At 43.7% G+C, this 24611-nt stretch overlaps 1 protein-coding gene across 3 annotated transcripts in view; it reads right to left on the bottom strand.

The window, feature by feature from the left end:
- The window catches only part of KAT6B (lysine acetyltransferase 6B), a 695781-nt gene that overhangs the window by 261538 nt on the left and 409632 nt on the right, over positions 1 to 24611 (bottom strand). For all 3 annotated transcript variants that reach the window (XM_073581049.1, XM_073581050.1, XM_073581048.1), the window contains 2 exons: positions 22544 to 22705; positions 22055 to 22148 (listed from right to left, as the gene is read on the bottom strand). In XM_073581049.1, coding sequence (XP_073437150.1) covers positions 22055 to 22148; positions 22544 to 22705 — 256 coding nt within the window. The remainder of the gene's footprint in view (positions 1 to 22054; positions 22149 to 22543; positions 22706 to 24611) is intronic.

Below are 24611 nucleotides of genomic sequence, written 5' to 3'. Positions count from 1 at the left end.
TGCAGGTATCTTTGTGCACAGTGTTTGTACTCAGGACACGCGCACTGGCTCAGTGAGCAAGTGCAGTGCGGTGTTCCTGACATTATAGCTGACCATTTCAGGGTTTTTTTCCTCTGAAGAGAAAAAAAAATAGTGTGTTATCCTCATGGATCCCATACAAGCTTTGACTGATCAGGTCAAGCACCTGACCCAAATGTTCCACAAACTTAATGTGGAACAGCGCACGATGGCCCATACCCAGCAACAGTTGGTGGATACTGTGCAGGGGGCTGTCACTGCAGGGGCTTCTAGTGCTGGGGATAGAGATGTGTCATTGGCATCCCCCGAATCTCCGGTCAAATTGCCAGACCCTTTCTCAGGGGATAAAAGGGAGTTCAGGTCGTTCAGAGAAGGATGCAAGCTTTTTTTTTCTCTGAGGCCCCGCTCCTCCGGGGATGAGTTCCAGAGGGTGGGGTCGTCATTTCCCTACTTCAGGGGGCTCCACAGGCATGGGCTTTCGCTCTCTCTTCCTCTGCTCCTGAACGTATGTCTGTGAATTTGTTCTTTGAGGCTCTGGGGCACATTTATGATGAGCCTGATAGAGTGCGTCTGGCAGAGGATATGTTGATGAGTGTGACACAGGGGAGGCACTCTGCTGAATGATTCTGCTCTGAGTTCAGACGCTGGGCAGCGGAGGTATCCTGGGATGATGCTGCCCTCCGGAGTTTGTTCTGTAGAGGCCTGTCCGAACGTTTGAAAGATGCCCTAGCCCTTCATCCTCCACCAGATTCTTTGGAGGACGCTATGATCCAGGCTGTCCGCATGGACCATAGGCTGCGGGCAAGATGGGTCATGCTGCAGGAGACCACTTTAGTCTCCAATCTGAGAGACTCTGCATCTAGTCCTGAGCCCATGGAGGTTGGTGCCATGTCATTGGAGGAAAAAGAGAGGAGACGCCGTAGAAACAACCAATTGTGCTTTTACTGTGGATCCGCTGGACATTGGAGAAGGAACTGTCCTTATCCTTTTTCAGTGAAGCCGTCAGAAAAATGACTGAGTCTTGGTAACAATCGAGGAGCTTGCCCAGACTCCCAGGTACCCTTTTCCTCACTTACTAAAATTCTGCTTCCGGTGGAACTGGAACTTACAGGCGGTCCGGTTGGGACTACCGTTTTTGTTGACTGTGGTTCTTCTATTAATCTGATCAATGCCAAAGTTGTGACTTTTCATAAGATAGGGACAGTCAGGTTAAAAGATCCTGTTAAAATTGTGGCAATTGATTCTTCTCCTATCACCCAGGAGGGAATTTGTTTCAGGACTGATACCTTTTCGCTGAAAGTGGGTTCCACTCACGTGGAAAAATTAAGGTGTTTTGTTCTAAATAATCTGCCGGCTGGACTGGTACTGGGTATGCCTTGGCTTCAACGTCACAATCCTACTATTGACTGGGTCACGGGGAAGATCATTCAGAGGGGTCGTATGGCTAACGGTCTATGTTGTAACTTGACAACTCTTGTCACCCCTGTAAAATCTGTATCAGTGTCGTCTGTCGATCTGGAAGGTATTCCGGAGTACCTGAAAGATTTTGAAGACATATTTTCTGAAAGTGAGGCTGAGGCGCTACCACCACATAGACCCTTTGATTGTGCCATTAATCTAGTACCTGGAGCCAAGTTACCCAAGGCTCGCCTGTTCAATTTGTCCGGGCCCGAATGTCTAGCCATGAAGGAGTACATTACCGAGAGTCTCCGCAAAGGGCATATTAGGCCTCCTGTTTCACCTGTGGCGGCGGGCTTCTTTTTTGTTAAGAAAAAAGATGGTGGTTTGCGGCCGTGCCTCGACTTTCGGGAATTAAACAAAATTACTGTGAAAAATACATAGCCTCTCCCCCTAATTCCTGATCTATGTAACCAACTCACTGGAGCCAAGTGGTTCTCTAAACTGGATTTACGTGGGGCATACAACCTTATAAGAGTCCGGGAAGGAGACGAATGGAAAACAGCATTCCTGACGACTGAAGGGCTTTTCGAAAGCTTGGTTATGCCCTTTGGTCTCACCAATGCTCCTGCTGTTTTTCAGAATTGTATTAATGTAATTTTCTCTGATTTAATTGGTCGTTGTGTGGTCATCTATTTGGATGACATTCTGGTGTACTCGGTGGACAGTCAATCTCACTTGCACCATTTGCGGATGGTTCTCCTGAGACTGAGGGAGAATCATTTGTATGCCAAGTTGGAAAAATGCTCATTTTTCATGCAAGAAGTATCCTTTCTGGGGTTGATTGTGTCAGGGGAGGGGTTCCGCATGGATCCTAAGACGGTCCAGGCTGTTACAGATTGGGTGCAGCCTCATGACTTGAAAGGGTTGCAGCGATTTTTAGGCTTTGCTAACTTTCATAGGAAATTTATTAAGGGCTTCTAGTAGGTGGTAAAGCCTCTAACGGACCTCACTCTCAAGGGAGCTGATGTAAAAAATTGCTCTGTAGCTGCAAAAAATTCTTTCATGACATTAAAAAAGTGCTTTTCTTCAGCACCTGTATTGGTACAACCCGATCCGTCAAGACCTTTTATCGTGGAGGTTGACGCCTCGGAAGTAGGGGTGGGGGCAGTTTTGTCTCAGGGCCCTCCTACCCTTACTAATCTGAGGCCTTGCGCCTTCTTCTCTAAAAAATTTTCCTCTGCCGAGAGAAATTACGATGTCGGCAATAGAGAGTTGTTAGCGGTAAAGTTGGCTTTTGAAGAATGGAGGCATTTCCTGGAGGGGGCTATTCATCCCATTACAGTCATTACTGATCACAAAAATTTGGCCTATATTGAGTCTGCCAAGAGATTGACCACCAGACAGGCTCGGTGGGCACTTTTTTTTTTCTCAATTTCAGTTTACCATCACATTCCACCCAGGATCTAAAAGCATCAAGGCTGATGCCTTATCCCGAAGCTTTGATTCGGTGTCCCCTCCAGAACCTCCCTCCTCCATTCTTCAGCCAAGAGTAGTGGTGGCTGAAATCTCATCAGTTACAGAGAGAGATTTTGGAGGCCCAGGCTCGGGCTCCGGGTGGTAAACCCCCGGGTAAATTGTCTGTACCGGAACGTTTCCGTCTCGGACTTATGCAGGAATTTCACGTTTCTATGTTGAGTGCTCACCCTGGGATTGCAGCTACCCAGGGGGCAATTGCGAGGGGTTTCTGGTGGCCCTCTATGGTAACAGATATTAAACATTTTTCGACTGCATGTGGGGTGTGCGCTCATTCTAAAAGTTCTCAGGTCCGGCCGGCCGTGGAGTTGGTGCCTTTGCCAATTCCGGATAGACCATGGACACATTTGTCCATGGATTTTATCACAAATCTTCCTCCTTCCAGGGGCAACTCAGTGATATGGGTGGTGGTGGATAGGTTTTCAAAACAAGCCCACTTTGTACCTCTCTCCGCGTTACCATCTGCCGAAACCCTGGCCCGCCTATTTATGCAGCATATAATTCGGTTGCATCGAGTGCCTATGAATGTGGTGTCAGACAGAGGGGTACAGTTTGTAGCCAGATTCTGGAGGGCTTTTTGCAAAAAGCTGGGGATTTCATTGTCCTTCTCCTCTGCCTACCACCCAGAGTCTAATGGACAGATGGAGCGCACGAACCAATCGTTGGAGCAGATTCTGAGATGCTTGACCTCTTCCAGGCAGGAGGACTGGTGTGAGGTATTGCCCATGGCAGAGTTTGCATTCAACGGTTGTGTGAGTCAATCTACTGGGAAGTCTCCCTTTCAGATCAACTATGGGTATAACCCACATTTTGGAGAGTTTTCCCGCATTGTCGACTCCCGGTGGGTGCGCCAGAGACTCCAGTATCTGATACACTGGAAGGGGTACTCTCTGGAGGATCGTTCATGGGTTCCGGCCAGTTCAGTGCATGCCAATCGTCTGGTGCGGGCTTTCCATGCCAGATACCCAGACAAGCCTGGGGGTCCAGTGGCCCCCCATTAAGAGGGGGTACTGTCATGGTTTGAACAGGGTTCTTGCTCTGCACTCACAGCTTTAAGTGTTCGTGGCCACTTTCTGGATCTGGGAGGGGTATTTATACTCACTCTTTACCAGGGTTCTCTGTCAGCTATACTGTTGTTCTGGTGTGTCTGGCCCCTGGTGTGCATGTATTCTGCGTTGCTTGTTTGCTTCCCGTGTGACCCGGTCCGTTCCCTCACTCTGTACTCCATCTCTCATTTTGGTACTATTGTCTTTTCTGGTTCTGATCCCTTGGCTTGGCTATCGTTACTCCGTTACAGTTTGTCCCTATTGTACCGTCTATTGCCTGTTCTGGTTTTCTGATCTATTGCTACGTCCTGACTATCCATTCTGCCTAACCCTTTGGTACTGTATTGCTATCTCGTGCTTTGACCTGGCTTGATCTGGTTTCTGTCTCTGTCTATGCCCCTTGGTAACATTGCCCTGTAGTTACCTTTCTAGGAGTTTCCCTGCAGTTCCTAGCTCTGTGGAGCTTAGGCCACGCCCCCAGCAGTCACGTGCTTCAGGTTCTGTGAGCTTGGAGCATGCATCGTCACCACTGAGACCGCGCTCCGCAGGTATCTTTGTGCACAGTCTTTGTACTCAGGACACGTGCTGTAAGGACTTGGACTGCATATCCATTTCTCTGAAATCCTTGCCTTATGTCTGTCGCTCAGTTTCTGCTTTGCCCTTAGTTTAGTTCAGTTTTGCCCTCATCCAAGATGGAGTCACTAGCCTCGCGAGGGCCATCTTACTTCCTGTGTTGATCTTCCTTGTTCCTGTCTGCTCTGTATATAAGGATGCTCTGTATGATTACTCACTGCTTGAGTATACTTGTTCTTGGACTTGTTATCAAGCTGGAAGGACTGCTACCTAGCTCGTCTCTTCGTTACCTTGGGATACCCCGCTTGCCTGTGAATCTTGGTCTTGTTGTAAAGACTTGTTTCTTCGGATCAGCCTCTGCACCCACCTCCACTTCAAAGACTGCTTCCTGCTAGCAGGCCTGGCCTGCTCTCCAGGTCTCCAGATCTGGCAACTTGGATTTCGTACGTCTCCACGGTCTGTACGACTGTTCACTGCATTATTATCTTCGTCTGCTTTTACCCTGCTGTGTCTTATCTGTAAATCTGCTTGACTCTGATAAACACTACAGAACTAAAAACCTATGAGCTTAGGCCTCTCTTCTGATCCACTGTGAAAATGAGGATGAATGAACTCACGGAGATCAACATCCAACACTGCGGAGACACCATCACATGTTTCTCAACGCAGTGATTCTAGGGCAATGCCCCCACCCTTATGGGAAATATGTAAATATATGCAAAACACAAGCCGCGGAGACACAATCACATGTTTCTCAACGCAAGCAATGACTAGCCAGGTCTTTCCCCGGGAGGGAACAACCACGGGAAGGGCAGTCTCCAATGAAGGAAACCACCTATGCCAAAACATAGTATCCATCCACAGACAGCTGTTTCTTTTTCTTTTTTTTTTTAAAACCATTCAGGTTAGTTATAAACAACTCAATATAAGCTCATCAACTTAAACGTCGTTGTTTCAACTCTCATCATCATGGTTCATATTTATTTTAGTATAACAAACCAAGGGTATACACAAAAGACATCCTGAACATCAATAAACATCACTAAAATTCACTGATATTTGATCAGGTGCTGCCATTTTTTAAATTTCCAGACACCCTCTGCATCAGAACCACCACCGCCTTCGCTGTCTAATTTATAAATCAAGTATAATCTAGAAAGGATCAGCCCGACACACTTATTCACAGATACATGCTTCTCTTTGAAAATTCCTAAATTCCTCACATCCCACAAAGTCATAATTAACCATAGGATTCTATTTTTCACATGACCACATGCACCAATTCCAAACATCGCAACACGCCAGTCAATAAAACTCACACATGCTAACTCCTTACACAACCCACCTACACACTCCAATCAAATCCCTTAATCAAATCCCTTAATAAAAATAAGTTATCACTCATACTACTTCCAGGCACAGCACACACTTGATCCTCATCCACAACACTACCAATCACCTCACGCATACGATTCGCCAACAATTTGCTATAGATTTTGTAAGCGTTCAGCAATGTTATAGGTCTCCAATTCTCTAAACACTTTCTCTCACCTTTCTTATGCACAAGCACAACCACCCCTCTTTCATTGATTCACACAACTTACCACTCTCCCACATATACTTACATATCTCAGTCAAATCAGCACCCAGAAAATCCCACGCCTTCACATAGAATTCTACCGGCAATCTGTCTTTACCTGGAGTCTTATTCTTTTTAGCACTCTTCATCACATTTTCTACTTCTTCCATAATTACGTCCTCATTCAAAATATCACATTCTCCACTACCCAACTTGTTCTCTAACCCATTCAGCACTTCTGAAACAAGACCAGAATCAATCCATTTTTTATCATATAACTTGCTATAGAACCTATTCACCTCCTTTATCACATTCTCACATGACACACACAAACCATTCCTATCCAGGATTTTATCCATATCAGCCTTTCTCCCATTCATTTTCTTAAAAAAGAACCTCGTGCACTTTTCATCTTTCTCAAGATGTTCTATTTTGGTCCGATAGATGATTTCTTTCCCTTTTTCATCCATAACACTCTTTAATTCACTCTTTGTCTCAGCCAGCAGATCAGACACATATATGCCACTTTCTCCACACTTCCTTAACCAGTCTAAGCGCCTGTTTAAATCATTAAATCTACTCCGATAAATAGCAGCTTTTTTATAGCCCCACTTTTTGAAGAAGTTTTTGCAACACACCTTAACCCAGTCCCACCATTCCAGTACACACGCAAAATCCCTCTTACATACTCTCCACTCTTTATACTTTATTTTTAATTCTGTAGGGATGTGACTCACTAAGGTGCAGCGGGAGACAATCAGGAGACAGGTTCTTCAACAGTGCATGCGGTTTATTTCTGTCATAAACCATAATACAGCGTGTCACCAAAAATAGCCTCTAGCTTAGGCAAACAAAAACATAAACGTTCGTGGTTGCAGACTCAGACTGCGAGTCTCAGCACATGCTGGGAGGTGTAGTCCTCCCCACATACAGCTCCCTGGTTCAGGAGCAGGCCACATTATAAGGCTGTAGCCACACCCACAAACCCAGCAGCTGACTGGTCACCTGACTGTGACCTCACCACAGGTCCTTCAAACCACAACAATAATAATAATATCTGGTACGCTTTACTTATGCCTTACATTATAGAGACAAGCCATTTATGAGGCACATATCTCCCATCAATTACACGACCCTTAGCCCTGCCACAATTCATTCATCACATCCTCATCTTCTAACAATCTTACATTCAGCTTCCAAACCCCACCCCCATACACACGGTCATCAATCGCACTAAACACACCACTCAAACACTCATGATCAGAAAAAGGTACAGCATTTTGTTCAAAATTCATACCCAACATATTTTTGGAAAACAACATTTTATCTATCCTGGATGCAATACCACCCCTATCAGCATGGTACGTTGGCAGTGGTGGGATGCCAAATTTCAGAGCAGCAGCATCTAGAAGGGAAAAATCAGAAATAAGATTGGATAACTTTTTACCAGTTATGTCACAATTCCCTTCTGTGGTGCAATTAAAGTCTCCAACTAAAACTGTAGGCATTTTGCCCGGAAGAAACAAACTTAATTTTTCCAAAAGAGCCAGACGCTCCTTTTTCCTGTCATGTCCTGATGGACAGTACACATTAATAATTCTAGCCCGCCACCCCCTATAGCTAACATATGCAATTATACATCTACCCACCTCTACCACAGTGTAGCTATCTAAACTAATCTCCCTGTTACCCATTAATATCCCTACACCATCATTCCTATTAACACATGAGCCAGACCATACATGCTGTCCGTAAGGCCAGTCCTTATTGCTTGGAGCGTCCACAATCTCACATTCCTGAAGACAAAAGATGTGAGCATTCATCTGTTTAATATAATCTAGAACGATTGCCCTCCTGAATTTGGATCTAATTTGCCTGACATTCAGGGACGCAATGCCCCAAACAGCTTGGGGAGCCATAACATGACTGTGTTATTTACATGACGACAAACACGCCACTTCCTCTTCAGCTGTTTTCGTCTTCCATCTGGAACTGCAACTCCTTGAATCTGTCTATGTCTGCGGGAATGCCTAAAAAAGCATTGGTGTCAGGAGAGAAGACATTCTGAGGGTAACTACGTTCACTCACCGGACTTAAACCAACTTCATCGGGGTCTGCCCAATCCGTTCTGGGCTTCTTACAGGAATTTCCAGGCTCCTCATCCTCAGAGGACCTCGCAAGAGTGAAGTCACCTTAATCTCCACAACTGGCCAACTCCTCCTCAGTAGCAAACCAAGATACACTGGGGGTATTGCCAAGAGTACTCTCCAACTCCCCCTCCCCACAGACATCAGACTGAAGAGTGAGCTCACATTCAACATCAGTAGCTTCCAAAACTGCCACCTCTGGGCAGGGAGACTCCGTTTGGGGCAGGGCCTCCTCATGTGCATCCATGATTTCAGGTTCCTCAATATGTTCTGGGTCTGAAACCTGTGGAATGTCAACAACAGCAGCAAGGGGTGCAGCTGCCCCACCTGAGACCTCAGCGTAAGACCTAGGACTGATCCTGGCCTTACAGTCCCGATACTTATGGCCCTCCTCACCACAAGCATTACACATAACAGGATTTGTGCAGTCTTTTGCCATATGGCCAGAAGCATTGCAATTCCTGCAAGTTGGCATCTCCTTGCAACTATCCTGGGTATGCCCGAAATTTTTACACCTCCTGAAATACATCAGGGCATCTGGAAAGAACAAAAAACAGTATTTTTCCCAATTGAAAAATTAAGAGGGGGGTAATGGATGCCTCCTGGGCCTTGGGGATCCATCCCAAATCTCACAAAAAATTTGTACTTCCCAGTCAAGAGCCCTTCTCCATTCAGGACCCTGTGGGAGTACTGAACATAAATGCAATGTCTTTTCAAAAATAAAGCAATGTCCTCCAGGGAAACAAAAGGGTTGTGCATGAAAACTACAAGTGGGATATCTCCCTTAGAGTTCATTCATCCTCATTTTTCACAGTCTTCTACTAGGCATTGCTCCTACTGGCCAGCTTCCTACTCCACACTGATGAGGTGCGGAGTTTCCTGAATACCTTGAGTGTTGTCTCTTGGCCTTCCGGCATCGCCACTTCGGTGGCTTAAGCCGGTCGCTGCTTTTGGGAGATAGCCAGGAGGTTTCGGGGAGGAGACCCTTGGAGTTGTGGACGATGGGAGTCAGACTTCAATTCTCTGGGACCGGTGATAGCCGGGTCAAAAATGGATTCAGGATTGACATCGCTGAAGATAAGAAGTTTCATTTTTCCCTGGGATATTTGGTCAACATGGTGTTTTATGACATCCTGAAGATTCGGAAGTCCGATATAATATGCCTGCAGGAGTTTAGGAGAGAAGGCAGGTATGTACTAGTGCTATCTTCTATGGCGGCTTGCCAGAATTTGTTTACTGCCCTGAAAAATGGAGTGGCAAATCCTTTGCTGGAAGGTCTTACCTTTACTGTGCTGTACTCTAAGGGAGATATCCCACTTGTAGTTTTCATGCACAACCCTTTTGTTTCCCTGGAGGACATTGCTTTATTTTTGAAAAGACATTGCATTTATGTTCAGTACTCCCACAGGGTCCTGAATGGAGAAGGGCTTTGGACTGGGAAGTACAAATTTTTTGTGAGATTTGGGATGGATCCCCAAGGCCCAGGAGGCATCCATTACAACCCTCTTAATTTTTCAATTGGGAAAAATACTGTTTTTTTGCTCTTTCCAGATGCCCCGATGTATTGCAGGAGGTGTAAAAATTTCGGGCATACCCAGGATAGTTGCAAGGAGATGCCAACTTGCAGGAATTGCAATGCTTCTGGCCATATGGCAAAAGACTGCACAAATCCTGTTATGTGTAATGCTTGTGGGGAGGAGGGCCATAAGTATCGGGACTGTAAGGCCAGGATCAGGTCTTACGCTGAGGTCTCAGGTGGGGCAGCTGCACCCCCTGCTGCTGTTGCTGACATTCCACAGGTTTCAGACCCAGAACTTATTGAGGAACCTGAAATCATGGATGCACATGAGGAGGCCCTGCCCCAAAGGGAGTCTCCCAGCCCAGAGGTGGCTGTTTTGGAAGCTACTGATGTTGAATGTGAGCTCCCTCTTCAGTCTGATGTCTGTGAGGAGGGGGAGTTGGAGAGTACTCTTGGCAATACCCCCAGTGTATCTTGGTTTGCTACTGAGGAGGAGTTGGCCAGTTGTGGAGATCAAGGTGACTTCACTCTTGCGAGGTCCTCTGAGGATGAGGAGCCTGGAAATTCCTGTAAGAAGCCCAGAACGGATTGGGCAGACCCCGGTGAAGTTGGTTTAAGTCCGGTGAGTGAACGTAGTTACCCTCAGAATGTCTTCTCTCCTGACACCAATGCTTTTTTAGGCATTCCCGCAGACGTAAACAGATTCAAGGAGTTGCAGTTTCAGATGGAAGACGAAAACGGCTGAAGAGGAAGTGGCGTGTTTGTCGTCATGTAAATAACACAGTCATGTTATGGCTCCCCAAGCTGTTTGGGGCATTGCGTCCCTGAATGTCAGGCAAATTAGATCCAAATTCAGGAGGGCAATCGTTCTAGATTATATTAAACAGATGAATGCTCACATTTTTTGTCTTCAGGAATGTGGGATTGTGGACGCTCCAAGCAATAAGGACTGAGCTTACGGACAGCATGTATGGTCTGGCTCATGTGTTAATAGGAATGATGTTGTAGGGATATTAATGGGTAACAGGGAGATTAGTTTAAATAGCTACACGGTGGTAGAGGTGGGTAGATGTATAATTGCACATGTTAACTATAGGGGGTGGCGGGCTAGAATTATTAATGTGTACTGTCCATCAGGACACGACAGAAAAAGGAGCGTCTGGCTCTTTTGGAAAAATTAAGTTTGTTTCTTCTGGGCAAAATGCCTACAGTTTTAGTTAGAGACTTTAATTGCACCACAGAAGGGAATTGTGACATAACTGGTAAAAAGTTATCCAATCTTTTTTCTGATTTTTCCCTTCTAGATGCTGCTGCTCTGAAATTTGGCATCCCACCTCCGCCAACGTACCATGCTGATAGGGGTGGTATTGCATCCAGGATAGATAAAATGTTGTTTTCCAAAAATATGTTGTGTATGAATTTTGAACAAAATGCTGTACCTTTTTCTGATCATGAGTGTTTGAGAGGTGTGTTTAGTGCGATTGATGACCGTGTGTATGGGGGTGGGGTTTGGAAGCTGAATGTAAGATTGTTAGAAGATGAGGATGTGATTAATGAATTAAAAATAAAGTATAAAGAGTGGAGAGTATGTAAGAGGGATTTTGCATGTGTACTGGAATGGTGGGACTGGGTTAAGGTGTGTTGCAAAAAATTCTTCAAAAAGTGGGGCTATAAAAAAGCTGCTATTTATCGGAGTAGATTTAATGATTTAAACAGGCGCTTAGACTGGTTAAGGAAGTATGGAGAAAGTGGCATGGATGTGTCTGATCTGCTGGCTGAGACAAAGAGTGAATTAAAGAGTGTTATGGATGAAAAAGGGAAAGAAATCATCTATCGCACCAAAATAGAACATCTTGAGAAAGATGAAAACTGCATGAGGGTCTTTTTTAAGAAAATGAATGGGAGAAAGGCTGATATGGATAAAATCCTGGATAGGAATGGTTTGTGTGTGTCAGGTGAGAATGTGATAAAGAAGGTGAATAGGTTCTATAGCAAGTTATATGATAAAAAATGGATTGATTTTGGTCTTGTTTCAGAAGTGCTGAATGGGTTAGAGAACAAGTTGGATAGTGGAGAATGTGATATTTTGAATGAGGACGTAATTATGGAAGAAGTAGAAAATGTGATGAAGAGTGCTAAAAAGAATAAGACTCCAGGTAAAGACGGATTGCCGGTAGAATTCTATGTGAAGGCGTGGGATTTTCTGGGTGCTGATTTGACTGAGATATGTAAGTATATGTGGGAGAGTGGTAAGTTGTGTGAATCAATGAAAGAGGGGGTGGTTGTGCTTGTGCATAAGAAAGGTGAGAGAAAGTGTTTAGAGAATTGGAGACCTATAACATTGCTGAACGCAGATTACAAAATCTATAGCAAATTGATGGCGAATCGTATGTGTGAGGTGATTGGTAGTGTTGTGGATGAGGATCAAGTGTGTGCTGTGCCTGGAAGAAGTATGAGTGATAACTTATTGTTATTAAGGGATTTGATTGGAGACTGCATGGGAAGGAAACGGAAGTGTATGGTTCTGTCAATTGATTTTGAGAAAGCGTTTGATAGGGTCTCGCATGTGTTTTTGTTTAAAGTTCTGGATAGAATGGGATTTCCTCAAAAATTTGTGAATGGGATAATGTCTTTGTATGATTGTGTGTCAAGTGAGTTTCTTGTTAATGGGTGGTTGAGTGAGAAAGTGAATATTAAGTCTGGTGTAAGGCAGGGGTGTCCCATGTCCCCTGTCTTGTTTGTATGTGTGATTGAACCTTTGTTGTGCCTGGTGAGACGTGATAAAATGATGCGAGGTTTGTTGGTACCTGGGAGTGGTGGGAAGCATGTGAAAGTTCTTGGATATATGGATGATGTTGTGGCTGTGAGTGAAAGTGTTGCGTCTAAGAGTAGGGTTAAGTTGCTTCTGGAGTTTTTCTGTGGTGCATCTGGCTTTAGAGTGAATTGGAATAAATGTAGTTTTAAATGTTTTGGGGATGACAGGATTAAAATGGAGGGGGTAAAGTGTGAGGAGGGTGCTATCAAACTGCTGGGAGTATTATTTAATAAGGACTTGGAAGGTAAGGAGAGCTGGGAGGAGTGTGGATTGCGCATAGAGCGCAAGTTAAATTTTTGGCGACTGAGAGACTTGACCTTGAGTGGTAAGATTTTGGTCATAAAAGCGGTGATTCTTCCGATTTTGCTTTTTATTGCAACAGTTTTTCCACCATCATGTAGGAAAATAAAAAGAGTGGAAAAGTTAGTTTTTACTTTTTTCCAGAGCAATAAAATAGAGAAACTTAAGAGAGAGAGTCTTTTCAAGGTGTGTCACCATGGTGGCATGGCCTTTCCAAACATTGAGATTTTTCTGGGGCTTCAGTATATCAAAACTGTTGTTGCTGAATAAAGGAAATAAGGGAGCGTATATGGCAAGTTATTCTGCTGGTTGGATGTTATATGGCTTATGTTGGAGAAAGAGGGATGCTAGAGTGCCTGTTGCTTTCAAGTGTCTGCTCTGGTATGAGGTGATTGAGAAGTTTGCGAGGAAGCATGATTTGCTGAGTGTACCGATGAATGATTTTAGAATGGCTAAGAATGTGATGAAAATAATACGTAAGAATGATGTGGAATGTAATATTGTGGGGTTGATAGGGAATGAAGTTTCGGTTGCATGGAAGAGTTTGGAAACGCACGGGATGTCTAATAGACAAAGGGATATTGTATGGATCTGGCTTCATGGGAGCGATCCAGTAATGTTCAGGTACAGATTGCACTTGATGTGGTCATGCTCTAAATGTATTTAGGAGGCCGTAATGGCACAGTATTTATTAAAAATATATAGAGTAGGACCCCCCATATGAGATTGCCTTGGCGCGGCGGGGTGGCTCAATTGAATTGATCAATTTTTTTGCTAAATATCTCATTTTTGAATACAGCTAGACATTATGTGCATATGCACTCCAATTTATGCGTTCTAACCTTAAGCAGTGCTGGCTTCCCCCCCTATTTTCATATTGTATGGATGTCCTTGCACAATATTTTGCCTGTGCGACAGGTTCAGAAGAGACGAGGTCTGACCAGAACTGATGTGTGCCCGAGGGAAGGATGTGGTGGATGTGAGACTGTGTGGCATACTATGTGGGACTGTGATTACGCGTGCAGTGTGTGGAAGTGTGTAGGTGGGTTGTGTAAGGAGTTAGCAGGTGTGAGTTTTATTGACTGGCGTGTTGCGATGTTTGGAATTGGTGCATGTGGTCGTGTGAAAAATAGAATCCTATGGTTAATTATGACTTGTGTGATGCAGAGTTTGTGGGATGTGAGGAATTTAGGAATTTTCAAAGAGAAGCATGTATCTGTGAATAAGTGTGTCGGGCTGATCCTTTCTAGATTATACTTGATTTATAAATTAGACAGCGAAGGCGGTGGTGGTTCTGATGCAGAGGGTGTCTGGAAATTTAAAAAATGGCAGCACCTGATCAAATATCAGTGAATTTTAGTGATGTTTATTGATGTTCAGGATGTCTTTTGTGTATACCCTTGGTTTGTTATACTAAAATAAATATGAACCATGATGATGAGAGTTGAAACAAGGACGTTTAAGTTGATGAGCTTATATTGAGTTGTTTATAACTAACCTGAATGGTTTTTAAAAAAAAAAAAAAAAAAAACAACAGCTGTCTGTGGATGGATACCATGTTTTGGCATAGGTGGTTTCCTTCATTGGAGACTGCCCTTCCCGTGGTTGTTCCTTCCTGGGGAAAGACCTGGCTAGTCATTGCTTGCGTTGAGAAACATGTGATGGTGTCTCCGCGGCTTATGTTTTGCATATATTTACATATTTCCCATAAGGGTGGGGGCATTGCCCTAGAATCACTGCGTTGAGAAACATGTGATGGTGTCTCCGCAGTGTTGGATGTTGATCTCCGTGAGTTCATTTATCCTCATTTTCACAGTCTTCTACTAGGCATTGCTCCTACTGGCCAGATTTCTACTCCACACTGATGAGGGGCAATACCCCGAAACAGCTGTCTGTGGATGGATACCATGTTTTGGCATAGGTGGTTTCCTTCATTGGAGACTGCTTCCTGTGGTTGTTCCCTCCCGGGGAAAGACCTGGCTAGTCATTGCTTGCGTTGAGAAACATGTGATGGTGTCTCCGCGGCTTGTGTTTTGCATATATTTACATATTTCCCATAAGGGTGGGGGCATTGCCCTAGAATCACTGCGTTGAGAAACATGTGATTGTGTCTCCGCAGTGTTGGATGTTGATCTCCGTGAGTTCATTTATCCTCATTTTCACAGTCTTCTACTAGGCATTGCTCCTACTGGCCAGATTTCTACTCCACACTGATGAGGGGCAATACCCCGAAACAGCTGTCTGTGGATGGATACCATGTTTTGGTATAGGTGGTTTCCTTCATTGGAGACTGCCCTTCCCGTGGTTGTTCCCTCCCGGGGAAAGACCTGGCTAGTCATTGCTTGCATTGAGAAACATGTGATGGTGTCTCCGCGGCTTGTGTTTTGCATATCTTTTCTGATCCACGTCACCGACCTCCATTGCACTTAGTATATAAAGTTATAACAGAATACTCAAGCCATTAAAGATGGAGATCTCTGGGTCAGATTCTATGGAGGTACAAATGAAGAACCTCTGCTCATTTGTTTCTGGACTTCATGGGGAGCTGCAGGCTATTAAAACAAAGCTGGGGACCTTAGAATCACAAACCAATCATAACGCGAATGTGGCCGATACGTCTATTCAGGCCTTAGCATCTCGACTTTCAAATGTAGAGACTACAGCTGCAGCTGTGGTTGCTGCCCCGGCTCCAATTCCAGCTCCGAGTCCGGGTTTTCCTAAACTCCCACCATTCAGGTTCGGTGGTGAAAGAGAGAAATTTCGGGGATTTTTGAATCAATGTCAGCTGTATTTCTCTGCACATGTGGCCCAGTTCTTAACTGATCGAGATAAAGTATTGACTATGATTATGTTGCTAACAAACAAAGCGTTAGCCTGGGCTAATCCATTGATCGAAACTAATGATGTATGCCTGAATTCTTTGAATGACTTTACTGCAGCAATGTCTCAAATGTTTGATGACCCCAACCGAAGTTTAACAGCAGAAACTGCACTACTGACACTTCGTCAAGGAAAGCGTCCGGTGATGGAATATGCAATGGAATTCCGGTGGTGGGTGCTGGATACTACATGGTGCGATTCTTCAAAGTATGCAGTGTTCAGGAGGGGCTTGTCTGCTCCAATTAAGGACGAACTGGCTCGAGGAGAATCACCTACTATTTTAGCTGACTTTATACATCATTGTATTCGGATTGACATTCGTCTCACTGAACGTCGACAGGAAAAATGGGCTGAGGCTAATCGTAATAACCTCATGTCTTTCCCTTCCCCCACCAGGGAGGCGTCAAGTAAGACTTTATCCCAGACGGAGTCAGAACCTATGCAGGTCGTCGCAGTACGGAGAAAACTCATTGATACACATAAGGAATATCGTTTCAAGGAGAACTTGTGTTTCTATTGCGGAAAGTCGGGTCATTATATATCGGAGTGCCCTGGAAAAAATCGCAAGTCCGCAGCTGCAGTGACCGAACTTGACTTTTCAGATATATCATCGGTAGGTTCTCATTCACACAGTCAGGAAATAACTGCTGCAAATTTTGATTTCCCTGATGATTCATCAGAAGCTTCATCACCTGTGAATATTGCCTTACTTTCTGCGAGTTCTACCACAGCAAGGAGAGATTCACTCTGTTGCATTTCTATCAAGATCTGAGTACATTCCCGCTGGATCACGTGCTCCACCATGATAGACTCTGGAGCTTGCATCAATCTCATGGACACTTCCTTTGCTGAGAAACATGGCATTCTTTCACGAAAGAGGGACTCTCCGGTGTTTATGGAGACCGTAGACAGGTCTCCATTGATATCTGGGCCTGTGAAACTCGAAACAGTCCCACTAAAAATCCCATATGGGGGTGGATCATTCGGAAAAAATGTCCTTTTTACTGATTTCCTCTCCTAATTTTCCTATTATTTTTAGGTCTGCCCTGGTTGTGGCTGCGCTATCCTACGATCAATTGGACAACAAAGGAGTTACAATTTCCAAATGAATCGGCAGCGTCCGGAGTGCTGGCTCCAGTGAAAACAGCAGTCGCGGTCGACTCGACACTACCGGTAGAGTATCGGAATTTCAGTGATGTATGTGACAAGAAAATTGCGGATAAATTACCACCACATCGGCCATATGATTGCCCCGTGGAATTATTGCCTGGTGCCGCGATTCCATTCGGGAGTATTTATCCATTGTCTGGTCCGGAATTAAAAGCTCTTAAAGAGTATATTGATGAAAATTTAGCTAAGGGGTTTATACGACCATCGTCCTCCCCAGCGGGTGCCTCAATCTTCTTTGTCAAAAAGAAAGATGGTTCACTTCGCCCATGCATTGATTACCGGGAGCTCAACAAAATCACAATCAGGAACTCTTACCCACTCCCACTAATTCCCGAGTTACTTGAGAGAGTTCGACATGCCAAAATCTTCACTAAATTGGATCTTCGTGGAGCGTACAATTTAGTACGGATTCGTCCTGGCGACGAGTGGAAAACGGCATTTCGATCACGTTACGGACATTTTGAGTACCTAGTTATGTCTTTTGGCCTCCGTAATGCACCAGCTACGTTCCAGCACTTGGCAAATGATGTTTTCAGAGACATACTTGATGTTTTTGTTGTGATTTACTTGGATGACATTTTAATTTTTTCCAGCAATATCGAGGATCATCAGCGACACGTGAAAATGGTTTTGGATCGTCTACGGCAAAATAACTTATACATTAAACTAGAGAAATGTGAGTTTCACAAAGCAGAAATTCAATTTTTGGGATATGTTATTTCTCCCCAGGGTCTTAGCATGGATGTAAGCAAGACGCAAGCCATTCAGGAGTGGCCAACTCCCAAATCAGCGAAGGAGGTACAGCGATTCATCGGATTCGCTAATTTCTACAGACGATTTATTAAAAAATTTTCAGCGATCGTTGCACCCATCACTCATTTAACTCGGAAGAAGACGCCATTTGTCTGGTCACCGCAAGCTCAAACAGCATTTTCCACATTAAAGTCTAAATTTATGACAGCTCCCGTTCTCGTACATCCTGACCCAGGCAAGGCCTTCATAGTGGAAGTGGACGCCTTGGACTGTGCTGTAGGGGCCATACTCTCGCAAAGGACAGGTGAGAAAGATCTCTTGCATCCGTGTGCCTTTCTCTCTCAAAAGTTATCACCTGCAGAAAGGAATTACGATGTTGGCAACAAAGAACTGTTAGCCATTATAACAGCATTTAAGGAATGGAGACATCTGTTACAAGGAGCATCCCAACAGATTGTTATACTCACGGATCACCGAAATCTCGAATTTATGAGGTCAGCAAGATGTCTAAAACCCAGACAGGCTCGGTGGAATCTTTTTCTTAACCAGTTTGATTTTGTAATTTCCTATAGGCTGGGCTCTCGCAATGGAAAGGCTGATGAACTGTCCAGGATTCATTCAGATGAAGCAACTCCGGCTTCGTCTCCAAGGACCATACTATCTGAGAAAAACTTTGTAAGTGTCCTACATAATCAAGATCTTTTAATGGAGATTAAGGAGGCTTATGCTGCAGATTCGCTTTTGGGCCTACCCCCCACCCAGGTAAATCTAACTTTCAAGAATGGACTTTGGTTTCAAAGACAGCGTTTGTATGTTCCAGAAAACAGTAAAACTGAGTGTCTTGAAACTAATGCATGACTCTAAGTTTGCCGGCCATAGGGGAGTTCAGAAGACTCAGGAATTTCTGTCTCGTTTTTTTTTGGTGGCCAACCTTTCGGAAAGATGTTCTTCAGTATGTGTCATCATGTGAGGTATGTGCCAGGTCAAAAGTTCCTCGCTCCTCACCGACAGGACTCTGGCAACCTCTGCCTGTTCCATCTCGTCCTTGGGGGTCTATTTCAATGGACTTTATTGTTGAGTTGCCTCTGTCACAGGGAAAAAACACAATTCTAGTAGTAGTTGACCGGCTGACTAAAGCTGCTCATTCCATTCCCTGTGCTGGTGTTCCAACGGCTAAACAAACAGCGGATCTTGTTGTACAAAATGTTTTTCGTTTGCACGAAGCTCCGGATGAAGTAATATCAGATCGTGGGGTTCAATTTACCTCACGGTTTTGGCAAAGCTTCTGTGCTGCTCTGGACATCAAAGTAAAATTGTCATCTGCTTTTCATCCACAGTCTAACGGCCAAACTGAATGGACCAATCAGACCTTGGAACAATATCTGCGTTGCTATGTGTGCCATCTACAAGACGATTGGGTGAGTTTTCTTCCGTTGGCTGAGTTCACATATAATAATTCTCCGAATGCCTCCACCAAATTGTCTCCGTTCTTTGCCAACAAGGGATACCATCCCAGTATTCTTCCTCAACTTCCAATAGACATGTCTGTGCCTGCAGTAGCTGACCGCATTTCGTCCTTGCAATACAATTTGGAAGTTCTTAAAGACACTTTAGGTACCGCACAGGAAAGATACAAGAAGGCAGCAGACAAATTCCGTAAGCCAGCTCCAATGTACAAGGTAAGAGACATGGTTTGGCTCTCAACTAAGAACTTGAAACTCAGGATCCCAACATCGAAACTGGGGCAAAAATATAAGATCAGCATATAAGATCAGCAGTACAGTGAATTCTGTAGCCTATCAACTCAAGTTGCCTAACTCATTGAAAATTCATCCTGTCTTTCATGTCTCTTAGTTAAAGCCGGCAGTGCCTAACCCTTTTCCCGGACGCACCTCTCCTCCTCCTGACCCAGTTCTCATTGACGGGCAAGAGGAATTCATCGTGGAAAGGATCTTGGATTCACGGGTTCATAGGAGACGTCTCCAATACTTGGTGAAATGGCAAGGATATTCGGCTGAAGAGAATTCCTGGGAACCAGTGGAGGACGTCCATGCTCCTCACTTAATCAGACTGTTCCACAGCAGATATCCCAATAAGCCGGACTTAAGATCGTCCAGAGGATGTCTTTTAAGGGGAGAGTAATGTAAGGACATGGACTGCATATCCGTTTCTCTGAAATCCTTGCCTTATGTCTGTCGCTCAGTTTCTGCTTTGCCCTTAGTTTAGTTCATTTTTGCCCTCATCCAAGATGGAGTCACTAGCCTCACGGTGGCCATCTTACTTCCTGTGTTGATCTTTCTTGTTCCTGTCTGCTCTGTATATAAGGATGCTCTGTATGATTACTCATTGCTTGAGTATACTTGTTCTTGGACTTGTTATCAAGCTAGAAGGACTGCTACCTAGCTCGTCTCTTCGTTACCTTGGGATAACCCTCTTGCCTGTGAATCTTGGTCTCATTGTAAAGACTTGTTTCTTCGGATCAGCCTCTGCACCCACCTCCACTTCAAAGACTGTTTCCTGCTAGCAGGCCTGGCCTGCTCTCCAGGTCTCCGGATCTGGCAATTTGGACTTCATACGTCTCCACGGTCTGTACGGCTGTTCACTGCATTATTATCTTCATCTGCTTTTACCCTGCTGTCTTATCTGTAAACCTGCTTGACTCTGATAAGCACTACGGAACTAAAAATCTATGAGCTTAGGCCTCTTTTCTGATCCACGTCACCGACCTCCATTGCACTTAGTATATAAAGTTATAACACGCGCACTGGCTCAGTAAGCAAGTGCAGTGCAGTGTTCCTGACAGCTGGATGGCCGCTGTTTCACTATTCTGTCCTCACTAAATGAAGCAGAATTCATGTAGCTTATACAGCCAGCTAAACCGCTATACCAGGGTCCAATAAGGAGACTGTAGGTTGAATCTGTGCTTTATTGAATGTGATGGTATATTGATGCAATGAAACAGCAATGCTATCACAAGAGAAGAGAAATGAGATGTTTCCTGAAGGAAAATTGTGGACTGGAGGGAAATACCATAATCCTTTGCAAAAGGCTACCAGGATGCATTGCAACCTTACCAGAATGCACTGCAAAAGCTTACCAGAATGCACTGTAACGGAGGGAAAATACAAGCAAAGTGAAAATAAAATAACACTGCGGTTATGACTGTGGTCACTAGATGGAGCCAACAAAACACTGTAAACATTAACAAGCAGATAATCAGGATTATGAATCAGATATCGGAGACAGAACATGCAGTATCTGCTATAGACCTCCAATTGGCTTAATTTGCACCAATATTTTGCTGCATGGTGACGTTTGCTAGGCCACACCCCCTTGGACTGCAAGCCACTCCTTTTTAGTGAAGTAACATCCCTCTTGTCAAACAAGAAGCATGAGGTGTTAAAAAACATTTAATATGCCGCAGGTTGACAAATTTTTGCCCTCAATGTCTCAATAATTCTGATTTACTCAGTCACCCTTCAAGGTGTTGCAAAGAATGCCCCTTCCAAGCATTGGCCTATGCCATCTCATCCGACTGGTGAGGAAAATGATGGTTGGGCATTTAATGATGTCATTTCTGCAGCCTAAAAGCTCATCTTTGCCATCAGTACATCTCCCACATGGACAATATGGGAACCAGAATATTGTAACAGCCGTTGTTCTTCCTCAGGCACGGCCTTACATGAGTACAGATTGTACTTGGGAGCGGAAAATAACATAGCGATAGCACAAATCAAAGTCATTAAGCTATAACTGAGCATGGATAAACCACCTCCCTCTGAAGAAGATCCATCTAGTGTTACAAGAGTAGAAATCAAAAACTGCCATCATCAAGAAGCTTCTACACTAAGTATCCATGTCAAAACACTTAGCAAATTATGCGGAACATAAGGACTAATACATGTGGTGTTACTCTTCTTAGAGCAGTAATGTCGCATGTTGGGTGATTATTACGGAGTCTGATCAGTGACCACATCAATCATAGTAAACTGGCCATCCTACCCAAGAAGGCCACCATGGTGATGGGCTTATGCTCTTCACAGCTCATCCTAAAGTACTGATTCTCTCCTACAAGCTGTATATTAGAAAACTTCATGTCACTGTTTGATCGGACGTAACACTCAGATCTCCAAAATAGTATGTCATTGCCATAAGATACCCTGGGGTCAGCAGAAGGAAACTTACACAGAAGCAAGCCTCTCCACAATCAGTACAACTACGTGTAACATGTTCAGCTCTTGCTATGAAATTAGCCACCACACCAATGTTTCTAATAGTGTCACCTTTGCTTCTCCACAGGGTTTGAAGTGAAGAACTTACTAAAGTCAATAAGGAACCTTCCAAATCCCTGCCGCTGGTACTGAGGCAGTATCATAATACATGACACATTGTATTTCTGCTGGCAAAGTTTCTCCTGTGAAAAAAAGAAAATATCAGTCAGAATAGTTACATCAGATTAAGATAACAAAATTGAAAATCTGTTAAAAACAACAAAGATTGCCCTTCTTTTAGGTAGATCGCAAAAAAAATGAATATATACACAATTATGAGTATTATTAAAAACATTTGGAGATTTGCTTTCATCATGCATGATTTCTAGAGGGAACAAAGGTAATTTAGAAGTAGGGGCAATAAAACGGCATCTGTCATTACATGATCAGAGTAAGTGCCAGCTTACTAACCTCTTTCTCCATACAATGGACAACACATTGCATCATGCCCAGCGCAGAGTAGGGGATGGCTTCTGCTAATCCATAGTAAAGCACGGGTAACACAGAATCAGTTTTCCCTACACAGCTGTAACCCTACCTTTGAGAAATATCCAACCAAATGACATCCTTTCATATCATTTTTTGTAAGGACATAGAAAAGGAAGGGCTCAACATCATAAAAGAGTGTTTTGTGATCCAGGAAGAGCTTGGCTAGCAAACACAAATTTTGGCAATAGATTTTGCTGATGTTCCCATCCACCTGAAAAGGAAAAAAGCGATATCCATTATCTGTACACATAAGTAACAGTCACACTGCTCACACGCCATACAAGAGGCTGGTCTGCTCTCCAGACGCTGAACACTTTTATTTCTCATGCACTAACAACTCTGGAGCGTCTTTTCTAGCAGCTCTATGTTGTAACATTCTTCTGCTTTTTTTCTCCTAGACATTTATGAAGAAATTGACAACTTTGTGTTACCACAGTTTGGGGCACCTCCCTACACAGTCTGACAAGGGGGAATGGTAACACCTATTTGTTAGTTTGTTAACCCATTAAGGGCCAAAGGATTCTTCATTTTTCAGAGATTGTTTTCATCTTCCCTTATACCAAGAGTCCTACCTTTTTTTAGTGTTTCCATCAACATAGATGTACGAGGGCTTGTTTTAGTGGTACAAATTGTAATTTTGAATTACATCATTTATTTTGTCATATAATGTACTGAAAAACAGGAAAATTCTGGGTGTTGCAATTGGTATCACGGATTTGCATCATTGATCATCGCTCGGCGGTTGCAAGACGCACAAACAAAAAAACATCTGCCAAAAATTGGATCAGAAATGGATCAGGGAAGGATCAGGAACATCTTCTTTCTTCAACAAAGAAGGTTTCTAATAACCTACCATGACAGCAAACAGCAGGATGTCATCTCATCCTAATAGGGACAGGAAACACGAAAGAGGTCAAATAGCCCCTCCTACCTCCAATCCTCAGTGTTGTTGTAAAGAACTACAATAGTATAAATGCTTAACCATATTTACTACTACTAGAACCAATAATTGAGTAGAGGGGAGGGAATTACTCGTGCTTTCGTGATAGGTTATTAGAAACCGAATTACCGGTACATCTAATTCTATTTTCTCTAATAACTCCCACCACAGCACACAGGAGGAATGCCAAAGACTAATGCTTTAGGGAAGAACAACCTCCTGGAGAATCTTTTTCCCAAATGATAGATCTTTGACGGATGTTAAATCAAGTCTATAATGTCTGATAAGGTGTATACAGATGACCAGGTAGCGGCTCTGCATATCTGCTCGATGGAGGCGTTGGCTTTTTCCGCCCAGGAAACCACTACTGCTCCGGTGGAAAGAGCTGTGAACCTCTCTGGAGGTGTGAGATTATGAATCTGATAAGCTTCAATAATTGCTCTCTTTATCCAACTTGCCACCATAGTCTTGGATGCCTTCTTTCCCCTATTCTGGTCATAGGGTAAAATAAATAGGTTCTTTTCTTTCCTCCATTCTTTGATTATGTGGAGATAATGCAAGACCACTCTCTTTATGTCAAGAGAATGGAAATCTTCTTTCTTGTTTTTTTGGATTCTGGCAAAAAGAAGGTATTATTATGTCCTGATTCTTATGGAAATCTGTAACCACCTTTGGTAGAAATGGGAGATCCAGACGGAACACCAGCCGGTCTTCCAATATCCTCAGGTAGGGCTCTTCTATTGAGAGAGCCTGTAAAGCTGGAGTCACACTTACCGTATAAAAAAATCGGTCCGATTTTGATGGCCAAGAATCGCAAAATGTTCCCTGAACAGCGATCCGTATGTAATCCGTTTGCAATGCGAGGATGCAATTTCCTTGCATCTAGTAACAGTGTAACATCCGTATGCAATGCGAATTTAACATGACCTTTTACATACAGTAGTTCTATATATGTAAAAGCTCATGTTAAAATTGCATTGTAAAATACAACTGTAAACATCGTTTTAATACCAAATAATTTTCAAAACTATATATATATATATATATATATATATAGATAGATAGATAGATAGGTTAAAAGACGGCAGATGATCTGCCGCGTACAGTATAGAATAGGTTAGAGTAGAATAGATAGAATAGATATATACACGTAAAATAGGTGTGAGTGTATATATAT

The sequence above is a fragment of the Dendrobates tinctorius genome, unplaced genomic scaffold (genome assembly GCF_039654945.1).
Source record: "Dendrobates tinctorius isolate UK_male_01 unplaced genomic scaffold, ASM3965494v1 ptg000068l, whole genome shotgun sequence".
NCBI lineage: Eukaryota > Metazoa > Chordata > Amphibia > Anura > Dendrobatidae > Dendrobates > Dendrobates tinctorius.
This window is presented reverse-complemented; position numbering and strand designations above follow the sequence as displayed.